Source organism: Equus caballus, chromosome 12 (assembly GCF_041296265.1).
Source record: "Equus caballus isolate H_3958 breed thoroughbred chromosome 12, TB-T2T, whole genome shotgun sequence".
Lineage (NCBI taxonomy): Eukaryota > Metazoa > Chordata > Mammalia > Perissodactyla > Equidae > Equus > Equus caballus.
The window spans coordinates 32302715-32314768 of record NC_091695.1 but is presented as its reverse complement, the minus strand read 5'-3'; the positions used below and the strand labels follow the sequence as shown (position 1 = coordinate 32314768).

At 38.0% G+C, this 12054-nt stretch overlaps 1 protein-coding gene across 1 annotated transcript; it reads right to left on the bottom strand.

Annotated features, from left to right (window-relative positions):
- Positions 1-7208: 7208 nt before the first annotated feature.
- LOC138916507 (olfactory receptor 5A1-like) lies at positions 7209-10041 on the bottom strand. Its single transcript, XM_070229144.1, has 2 exons — positions 9991-10041; positions 7209-8174 (listed from the first exon to the last, which is right to left on the bottom strand). Exons 1-2 carry the CDS (start codon positions 10039-10041, stop codon positions 7209-7211), a joined length of 1017 nt encoding a protein of 338 aa, XP_070085245.1.
- Positions 10042-12054: the final 2013 nt, after the last annotated feature.

Genomic DNA, 12054 nt, shown 5'->3' with positions numbered 1-12054 from the left:
AGATGCACGAGAAACCCCAGCCTCCCAGTCTTAAACCCACACCTCTCCCCACCCTGCCACTAGCTTCTTGTGCATATTCTTGAGAGCAGCAGTGAGAGCAAATCTAGTAAACTGAGTTCTCTCAGAAAGAGAGATCAGGGTCTCTGGGCGAGGGAGAAACCACAAACAGGAGCTCTAGAGCCACATGCTTGAAAACTAAATAGAGGTTTCCAATAGCCAGACTGGTTAGGTGGTAAGAACGAGAGAAAATACAATAGCTTAAGAATTCTACAACAAGAGGGAACGAGAAGAGTGGAACATGTGTACCCATACAAAGGCAGAGGAAAACTCACCTATAAAATCACAAAAGATGGCATACCCCATCTGAGGCAATTAGTAAAGATTTAAGGAGATGCCTGCTACTTCAAATACTAAAGCAGCAATACAAACCTACAAGAAACATGAATTATCAAGAAAATATGTCATCACCTAAAGAGAACAATAATTCTCAAAGTACAAAGCTGAAAGGCACAGAATTTTGCAACCTGGCTGATAAAGATTTTTAAAACAGCTGTTTAAAACAACCACAAGAAAACTCGGAAAAACAATTGAATGACATAAGGGAGGAAAAATGAACAAAATGAGATACTCACCAAAGAGATAAAAATTATAAAAAGGAACCAAACAGGAATTCAGGATCTGAGGCGTTCAATGAATGAAATGAAAAATGCAATAGAGAGCATCTGCAGTAGAGTAGAGCAGATGAAAAATGAAAAAGTGAGCTACAGGGCAAGAGTTTGAAATAACCCAGTCAGTGCTGAGCAAAGAAAAAAGAATGAGAAATAACAAAGAAAGCCTACGTAATCTATGGGATTCCATCAAAACCAAATTAGAATAATAGACGTTAAAAATTAGAAAAGACAGAGAAGGTGGCAAAAATTTTATTTAAATAAATAATCCTGAGAACTTCCAAAACCTGGGAGAGATTTAAACATCTAAGTTCAGAAAGCTAACAGATAACTCCATTATCTCATGAAAAAAGAGCTTCTCCAAGACACATTATAATAATGCTATCAAAAATCAAAGATAAAGAGAGAATCCTTAAAAAAAAGAGAGAGAGATTATAACCTAAAAATGAATCTTCACTAAGCTATCAGCAGTTTTCAAGCACACATCCTACAGGCCAGGAGAGAGTAAAATGACACAGTCAGTACTGAAAGAAAAACTGAAAGCCAAGAATACTCTATCCCACAAAGTTACACTTCAGATACGAGTATGAATAAAGACTTTCCTAGAAACACAAAAGCTGAGGCTGTTCATCACCACTAGACCTGCCTTGGAAAAAATGCTGTAAGAAGTTTTTTCAGCTGAAACAAAAAGACATTAGTCAGTGACATTAAAACATCTGAAAGTATACAACACAGTAATAAAGGGAAATACACTATCAGGCTTAAAAAGATTCTTATTCTGTACTTGGGTGGTGTGTAAACCACTTAACTATACTTTAAAATGTTAAAAGTGAAGAGTGTTAAAATAATTGTAGCTACTATGATTTGTTAAACAATACATGTGAAAAGAAATAATGGCATACACAACATAAAAGGGGAGAATAGACAGGTACGGCTTTTGTAGACTAAGTAAGTTACTATAAGCTAAAAATGGACTGCCCTCCCTGTGAGATGTTTATATAAGACTTATGATAAGCACAAAGCAAAAACTTGGAGTAGATTCACAAAACACAAAGAAAGAGAAAATAGAGCATACGACCCAAGAAAATCACCAATGTACTATGGTACACAGAAACAGAGGGGAAAAGAAACAACTAAAATAAAAACCAACCAGAAAACTATGAATAAGATTGCATTAGTAAGTCCTCAAATATCAATAATCACTCCAAATGTAATGGATTGAATTCACCAATCAACAGGCAGAGTCCTGGATGGATTAAAAAGCAAGACCCAACTATATGCTGCCTACAAGAGACTCACTACAGCTTTAAGACACACATAGGCTCACAGTGAAGGGATGGAAAAGACACTTTATGCAAGGAGAAAGCAAAATGAAGCAGAAATAGCTACATTCATATCAGACAAAAACACTTTAAGCCAAACACAGAAACAAGAGACAAAAAAGATCATTATATAACAATACAGAGGGCAAGTCATCAAGATGATAAATGTAAATATATATGCATTCAAAATCAGAGCAATAAAGTATATTAATCAAATATGAACAGACCTGAAAAGAGATTTAGACACCATACAATAATTATAGGGATTTTAATACCCATCTTTTAGCAATGGGTAGTTCATCCAGACAGAAAATCAACAAAGGAAATGTTGGACTTAAAACACACATTAGATGAAATGGACCTAAGACATTTATAGAACATTCCATCCAATAGCAGCAGAATACATTCACTCCTCAAGTTCACACAGAATATTTCCAGAATACATCATATGATAGGATACAAAACATGTCTTACAAAATTTAAGATTGAAATCATACCAAGTATCTCTTCTGACAACATTGATATGAAACTAGAAATAAAGAAGAAGAAAGCTGCAAAATGTATACATATGTGTAAACTAAACAACACACTCCTGAACAACCATTGAGTCAAATGAGAAATCAAACAGGAAATCAAAAAACATCTTGAAACTAATTGAAATGGAAACATAATACACCACAACCAATGGGATGCTACAAAAGCATTTCTGAGAGGGAATTTTATAGTAATAAATGCATATATTAAGCATATAGAAGAATCTCTAACAACAACCTAACATTATGTCTCAGGGACTAAAAAAGAACAAACTAAGCCCAAAGTGAGTAGAAGGAAGGAAATAACAAAGGTCAGAGTGGAAGTAAATAAGTTACATACCAAAAAAACAATAGAATCAATCAATGAAGTTAAGAGCTAGTTTTCCATATGACAAAAAGAATTGACAAATCTTTAGACTAAGAAATAAAGTCAAAAGTCTCAAAATCAGAAATGAAATAGGAGACATTACAAGCAATACTGCAGAAATACGTAAGATTATAAGGAACTACTATGAACAATCATATGCCAACAAATTGAATAATCTAGAAGAAATGGAGAACTTCCTAGAAATATACAAGCTATCAAGAATGAATCAGGAAGACACAGAAAATTTGAATAGAACAAAGACAAATAAGGAGATTGAATCAGTAATCAAAAACCTCCTAACACAGAAACCCACAGAAGCAGATATCTTCCCTGGCAAATTATACCAAACATTTACAGAATAATTAGTGCCAATCCTTCTCAAACACTTTCAAAAACAGGAAGGAATACTTCTAATGGAATTTTAGGAGGTCAATATCACCCTGACACCAAAGCCAGATAAGGACACCACAGGAAAAAAAAAGAAAACTATAGGCCAATATCCATCCTAAATATAGATGCAAAAATAGTCAGGAAATATTAGCAAATCAAATTCAACCACACAGGAAAAGGATTATATACTATGACCAACTGGGATTTATCCATGGGATGGAAGGATAGTTCAACATGCACAAATCAATAAATGTGACACACCACATTACTAGAATGAAAGATAGAAATCACGTGGTCATCTCATAGATGCAGAAAAAGCATAGGATAAAATACAACATCCTTTCATGATTAAAACCCAAAAAAACTGGAAATAGAAAGACAATACCTTAACATAACAAATGCCATCAAAAACAAACCCACAGCTAATGTTATACTCAATGTGAAAAACAAACTTTTTCCTCTAACATCAGGAACAAGACAAGGATGCTCACTCTCACCACTCTCATTCAACATAGTACTGACAGTCTTAACCAGAACAAAAAGGCTAGATAAAGAAATATGAGAAGAGGTTAAGAATGAGAGATAACATAAACCTCATAAAACTTATGAGGACCATAAATCTTACTCCATGTTGGTCTTACTGGAAGAATCACATGGATATTGGGATAACACGGAATCCACTGTTTTCTATAAATCTTGCCCTCTCACCTTGACCTAGATCCCTCAGGATAACAAGAGTTCTTGACAAAGTTGAAATTCCTTATTCTTTTCAAAAGAATTATTCAGGTGTGCCCTATTGCACTCCAGGATGGGCGCTTTTGGCCATGACATTGGTTGTCCACTCACAGCCAAAGAGATGCCCACAACTGGAGATCCTCTTAAATGTATTATTAAGGCAGAAGTGAAAGGAGAAAAGACAATTATAGGGAGAAAACTCTCCAGGTACCTGCCTTCTGGTGTCATGGTTGTCATCAAGATGATTTCCCTGCTAATTTCACATCCCACTTTGCCATGTCCCTTCTGACTCAATTCCCCACTTCCCCGTGGTCCTATTATGACCTCGTAATTATAGCTTTTCTTTTAATGAACTTAGATTTCTTTGAGCTGGAAGGGACCGAGAGAGCACCTAGTTTAAGACCATCATTTTCAAGGTGAGGATTGAAGCCAGAGGTGCTAAGACATTTACCAAAGATGACACAACTGGCTGACAGTACAGCTTAAAAACAATAAATTAGATATTTGGACACTTCCCTGTTCACAAATTGATTCCATTTTAAATATGCACACTTTCTCAACTCCCTGACCTGAATCAATTATCACAGCAGCCCTGGGTGGCTGACACAGCATGATTTCCTATGCATAAGTGAGGATATAGGAGCAACAAGGAATACAATGAAACTAATTCATGACAGAGTCACAGATCATTGAGGTTAATACCATGGGCACTGGTATCAGCTAATTGGGTTGAATTCCAGCTTTCCACATCCTTGCTGTGTGTTCCTGAGCAAATTAACCTCTTCAAACCTCACTATTATCACCTTAAAAATGGGGCTTATAGTATGAGCTACTTGATGGAGCAGCTCTTCATAAAATCAAATTATGCAATGCTTATGAAGCACTTATCAGAGTGTGAAGTAAACAGCATGCCTTCCCTTTAAGTAGGTGCAATTTAGGGGCTGGCATGGTGCTGCAGTGGTTAAGTTCATGTGCTCCTCTTTGGCAACCTGGGTTTGCAGACCCAGAACCTGGGTGCAGACACACACACAGTTTATCAAGCCATGCTGTGGCAGGCATCCCACATATAAAATAGAGGAAGATGGACACAGATGTTAGCTCAGGGCCAATCCTCCTCAGGGAAAAAGAGGAAGATTAGAGGAGGATGTTAGCTCAGGGCTAATCTTCACCAAAAAAAAAAAAAAAGTAGGTGAAATTTACGTGTTCTGAATTGGAGTTCTTTCCAATATATTATGCTGCATTACTAATTCTTCATTAAAAATATCTACTGGGGCTGGCCCTGTTTTGCAGCGGTTAAGTTTGCACATTCCTCTTCGGCAGCCTGGGGTTCGCCGGTTCAGATCCCGGGTGTGGACATATGCACCACTTGGCAAGCCATGCTGTGGCAGGCATCCCACGTATAAAGTAGAGGAAGATGGGCATGAATTTAGTTCAGGGCCAGTCTTCCTCGGCAAAAAAGAGGAGGATTGGCAGCAGATGTTAGCTCAGGGCTAATCTTCCTCACAAAAGAAAAAAATATCTACTTAAGATCATTCCCACGAACTTTTGGTTTTAGTGTTTTGGTTTTTGGTTTTTTAATGGAGCTCATCTACCCTGCCATTACTAGGGATACAGAGATGTTTTAGAAAGGTCCCCATTCATGTTGGATCTACTTCAGCTAATCTTACTTCTAAGGAGAAAGGGATGGATGGGATAATGAGTTAATTATTTGATTTAACTCTTACCAATTGGTTAATAGTTATGTATTCACTCTGATAAAAACTGTGTTGTGAATATTTTCAACGAACAGATTCGTAAGATAGTTTTAAATATATAACACCTAAGGTATAGAAATTGGGCACCATGGCAAAGCAATAAATGACATGTTTCTGATCAGTAAAAACCATTTATGTTCCACATCTGATACTTAGTGAGCTTCAAGACGGATTCTTGCTACCCTGGGAAGAACAAGGCAGACCACAATATACCCAAAAGTTCTATCTGTAAAATGGGGATAATTTCCCACTTGCCAAGTGCACATAATAATAGAACAAAAATCACATCTATGCAATGTAACTAGTGAAGTGTAGTATGTTGTGTATACACTACTGTAGTATGTATGAAGCTTAGTCTATAAACTCTTATCTGAAAAATATCTCTTTTTAAAATTTTCTTTAAATTCTCTTGGTTAGACTTTGAGTCTCCATGGTACCCTCATACAGACTGTCTCTACTGCTCGCTGATCATACTTAAGGACTTGGAATTCCTAGGGGGCTCACATCTCTGGGACTCAGACTGTGAGTCCCTAGACATAACATGACAGCCTTCGTTTCTGAGTCTTTCGCTGTCCCTGGGAAGCTACCATGGAGCATGCTTCAGGCCACCTGTGCCCAGAAATTGATGACTTTGACTTCTTTCTAGCCTCTGAGAATCTCCCCAACTCTTAACCTGAAAAGTGCCCCTCCTTTCTACTATTCCTTTCTCCCATCTGTTTTTCACAACTCACTTCATAAGGAGTTTCAAGGAGTAAGATGGAGGGAACAAAGTTATTTTGAAATAAAGACAGATCAATCTTTTCCCCTCTCCTCTTCTTTTGTCTCCTCTCCTCCCTTCCCCTTCTCTTCTCTCTGTTCACTTTTTCACTCTCTCTTTCTTTTCCCTCTGTGTGTGTGTCTCTCTCTCTATTTCTCTTTCTACCTATCTCTTTCTGTGTTCCTCTTTCTCACACTGACTTTCTCGCTCTGTGTTTGGAACTCAGATGATAAGGTATTCTTTTTTAAATTATTGTTAACTTATACATATGTGATTTTATAAGTAATTTTATTTCTATTTAAATATAAAAAGTGCTTAACAACCAAAAATAAATAAAGGACATTTTAAAAATTGTAGAGGGAAGAACCATGCATGACTTCCTAGGTCTTGTCATTTATCTACATATAATATCTATCAGAACCTCTGTTGTCCAAACATCAGATTTTATCTACCTGAGCCTAGTTATGTAAACAAGCCTTTTAAATGCAGTTCAATGCTGATGACACTGCCTCAGACAGATCACTTGGTGGTGGCAGCTAAACATAATGGCACCAGGAACCCAGAAGCCAGGTTGTCACATCTTCTCTCTACTTAGCTATTCTTGCGACATACAAAATGTTATTTACATATTCTTATCCCTCTTTTCCTTATAGGGAAAATAACACCTGCACAAATATTGTTCTTACTGAAGTAAATGTGTGGTCCTCTTTATCACCCTCTGGAAGGCCTCTTTGATCTCCTTGTTCCTCAGACTATAGATAAGAGGGTTTAACATGGGGATAAAGATAACATAGAACACTGACAGCACCTTGTTCTGCTTCTTGGAGTGAGTAGAACTAGGATGCATGTACACCGAGAGGCCTGTGCCATAGAAGATTGTTACTACTAACAGGTGAGAGGCACAGGTATTGAAGGCCTTGGCACTACCTTTGATAGAGGATATTTTCAGGATGGAAGCTGCAATGAAACCATAGGATAAGAGTATAACAAGGAAAGAACCAAATCCAACAAAAAAAGTTATGAGAAAAAGAATCATTTGACTGATGAAGGGATTGGAACAAGACAAGGATATGATGTGGGTTATGTCACAGAAGAAATTTGGAATGATATTGGGCCCACAGTAGTAGAGATGAAAGCAAGGGATTATTTCAGCTAAGCTACTAAGGAAACCACTCCCATAGGCCCCAGCAATCATCTTCTGACAGAGGCCAGGAGCCATGATGGCTGAGTACTGCAGAGGCCTACCAATAGCAACATATCTGTCAAAGGCCATGGCAGCCAAGAGACAGCATTCTGTCAGACACATCCAGCACCCAACAAAATACTGGGTGGCACAAGCAATGAATGAAATCATTTTTTCTTCTTTTAAGAAGTCTGAAAGCATCCTTGGGCTGGTGGAAGAAGAATAGCAGATGTCTATAAATGACAGGAAACTGAGAAAAAAGTACATAGGTGTGCGCAGGTGGGAGTCCATCCTGATTAGGATGATAAGACCCATGTTCCAGATGAGAGTCACAAGGTAGATCCCTAGGAAGATTGGAAAGAGGATAGGCTGCACACCTTTTTCATCTGAGAGTCCCAGGAGAGCAAACATGTCCACAGAGGTACGATTTCTATCCCCTTCCATGGACCTGCTCGGTGACAGCTGCTGAGAAAACGATGAGAGAAGGAAATGGTTTTATTCTCAAAAAACACAAAGAAATACTCTTCATTTCTTTCCAGTCATGCAGCTGACTAGATATACATCTTAAATCATCAATGTTGGGTTAATCTTTTTGTTCCATGTATAATCACCAAACTTAACTGAAAAATTTTCTTTCATAAGTACAGTCATTCTCTTTGGGGCAAAAGACAGTAATGAACATCATTGGTACATTATCTCCTAAAATGTCTTAATTTCATGTTTTATCATTTCAGATTTTACAAATATATGAGAAGTAGAAATAGCTTAAATTAGGAAAATACTGTCCTCCCTCTATATGGTAAAACAGAATGATTCTGATCAGTCATGCCTGTGAAATTAATTCAGTGCTTGAAAAAGCCCCTGAATCATGCTGGACCCCATAGTCACTTGAGGATAGTAAAATAGATACTCTTTAAAATCCCTTTGGGAACTAATATTCAATTAATCTGCAGTCAGAAAGGGTAGACAATTCTATAACTGCATTTCTGGTTTCATAGAGCCTGGAGAGAAATAAGAATAATGCAATGGGATGGTAGGAAGAGTCACGCACCAAGAAATAGCTTGGAGCTCGACGTGACTTAAACTTAATGGCTCTATGAAGTCTCCTAAGAAGTTAGACAAGACCAGGTTGTAAAAGCCTAGTCATTATATGCCCATCCTTGCCAGTGCAGATTTTTATTACCTCAGATCAGAGATACTTATGAGTTAAACTGTCTAGAGCAATGATTCTGGATCATCTTTGAGTCAGTGATACTTTAAAAATCTGTTGGAAACTCTGGAACCTTTACACAGCAAATTACAACCACTTAACACCTTGCATATGGTTTTGTTGGATTCTCAATCATCCTGGATTTTATTATTGATTCCTAGGTTCGAGTCTTCTCCTATGAAGTAGAGTAACTTGAACTCATGTAAGGGTTAGAACGCTTAGGCAATGGGCATGGGGACTAAGAAACAGAGGCAGGATTCTGGAAGTTCTTTCTCTTTTTCTCTTTGGAGCCAGTTCAAGGAAGGCAAGAACTAAGTCTTCAGGCCAAATGGTAAATAAGCAAAACAATATTTTTGCACTAGGCTCTGTATGCCCTCTTCAAGATGAAATAGCTGTCTTCTCTCTAGATGGTCGTTAGGACATGCCCCAATGCAAACACATTTTTTATTCAGATGAACTACACTAGAAATAAAATCATGGGGGCTGTGAAAGGTAGAAAATAGATGTTAAATGTGGCCTGGATTTTCCATATACAGGTAAAAGTAGAAGTCTTGGAGACCTCTCTGGAGAAAGGCTATGATATTAACGGAATAAGCTATGTGTATGAACTACAAATAAATACAGCATTAGCCATCCAGAATGTCTTCCTCCCTCCCAGCCATTTACCAGCCTCCTAGTTGCAAAAGTGAATGGAAAGACAAAATCACCATGGAAGCACAAGGTATAGCCTTAGAAACAATGTAAAACTGTTCATTTCCCAAAATCAGATCAATCATTGATTCTGGGGGCACCGTTTTGAGAAGAAATCTGAAGCAATGAAGACATTAATTAGAAAAGAAAGTCAAGATGTCTGCCATCAGTACAGAAGGAGAAATGGTAGCAGACAAGCTATGCATTTACCGTCTCAGACTTAGGTGTGATTCTGTCCACATGGAAACTGAACGGAAGGAGAATTTTGTGAGAACAGAGCAGAAAATTGCATTCTTCATCATCAACGTAACCAATAATCATGACAACCAAATTAATTTATTGAGCAGCTACAGCATGTACCGTTCTTCTCTTTCTACTCACAGACGTATTCACAGCTTCCTCTAATGTCCATTCATTCAACACGGTAACCATGACTCTCGTTTGCTATCTACTAAACACAGATACTCCTCTGAAAATTGCCTCTACATTTCTATTATATGTCTCTGGAACCCCAATTAGATGTACATCATTGGATCTACTTGCTCTGCCCCCTACATCACTGAAACATTCATTATTTGTATTGCTCTACTGTGTTCTGTTTAATTTTTACAAATCTCTCTTCCAGTAAATTCATTCCACCATAAGTTGTGCTGATTGGCTATTTAACTCACTCATTAATTTCAAATTTCAATCATATTTTTTTTCTCTTGAGATGTTCCATTTCGTTCTTCCCAAATGGTCAGTTTTGATAGTCTCTTATTGTTTCTTCATACTTTCCATAGCACCCTTTATTTAAATGTATTCAACATACTTATTGAAGTTATTATCTAATAATTTAAATACATATATTTGCAAATCTGATTCCATGGTTTAAGGATATTTCTGACTCTTACCAAAGGCGCCCTGTTTATTAGTAGGCTTAGTGAATTTTTTATCTTAAGTTCATATTTCTTTAAAATTTATCTGTAGGAATCATTGATGCTTGTGTTTAAAATTTGTTTCTTCAGAAATGGTTTATATCACTTCTGTCAGATTCCAGGGGTAAAATATCAACCAAGAATCCCTTTAAACAAAAATTGTGACTTGGCGTTTTTTTGACAACACAATAGTGATAATATTTAGGCTGCAATCTACATAATTAGATGGATGAGAGTAAAAATTATCAAGACAAGGGCTGATATCAGCATTACAGTGACTAAAGACGTCCCCCATTATTGTCCTGCTTTAGTAATAAAGAATTGGACATCCAACCATGAACAAAAAAGCCTGTGTGGAAGTTGTAGTAACCAGCACCAAATGCAAAGGGATCCAGGAGGAATCTCACCCACCTGTGCATCCAGTAATAAGCAGACAGACTTTGGTATGGGCTAGAGAGCCAGCAGGAGCCCACAAACCTGCCCCAAACCATCTTGGCCGTGGTCAGGTAAGCCTGGAGAGTGCACACTTGGGCAGACAACTGTGAATGAGAGAGATTTTGTGTAAGATAAGTCTTCTGGAGATGTGATTCCAGCACATTACTGAAGCAGAAAAAAGGTGTGAGTTTGGTCACAGTAAAGATAGGCAAAGGAGATTTCCCGGCACCACCACCTTCAAGGCAACACTGCAGAAGATGAACTACTCAGCAGTGGCAAACTGTCCTGCCAGAGGAAAGCAGCAGTGAGTTAGTGCCCAGGCTACTCCAGCAGGGCTGGACACAGCTGGAGAACCCGGTTCTCTCTAGAGGTATGTCGACTACAGGGGTGGATAGACCACGAGTGGAGGGAGAAGGGAGATCAGGTAAGAGGAAGATACTAATATCAAAGGGAATTAGAGGGGCACAGGAGCTCAGAATTTCAGCAGGAAGTCTACCCATGAGCCTCAAGGGGTACCTCAGCAAAGGATCTCCCCTCCAGATCCACTGGAACCCTCAACCACCCAGTGCTAAACCCATATCCCCCTCACTCTGCAACTAGCTCTTTGTGCACATTCCTGTGAGAGCAAATCTGGTAAATTGAGTCATCTCAAAAAAACAGATCTGTTTTGTGGACAAGGGAGAAACCACAAACATGAGCTGGAGTGCCACCTTCTGGAAAACAAAAAAAAGTTTCCAGTACCACCTAGTAAATGGCAACAACTAAAAACACAGTATCTTAAGAATTTGGCCACAAGAGGGAGGAAGAAGAGTGGAGCAGATGACCCCATACAAAGGCAGAGAAGACTGGAGACCCCTTACTTACACTACTCAGAAAACTTAACTTGAAATGAATTAAAGATTTAAACATCTAAAACCATAAAACACTTAGAAGAAGAAATATAGGAAAAGCTCCTTCACATCGATCTTGCAATGATTTTTTTTGGATTTGACACCAAAAGGACAAGCAACACAAGCGAAAATCACCAAGTGGGACTACATCAAAGTAAAAAGTTTCTACAAAGCAAAAGAAACAACCCAAAAACTGAAAGGCA

Bases quoted from the DNA above. Each gene is read 5' to 3' on its own strand.
- LOC138916507 (XM_070229144.1), bottom strand. From the start codon at position 10,041: ATGGTTACCGTGTTGAATGAATGGACATTAGAGGAAGCTGTGAATACG. The intron at 8,175-9,990 runs GTGAGTAGAAAG...TCGTTTTCTCAG, and splicing joins AGGAAGCTGTGAATACGTCT to CAGCTGTCACCGAGCAGGTC.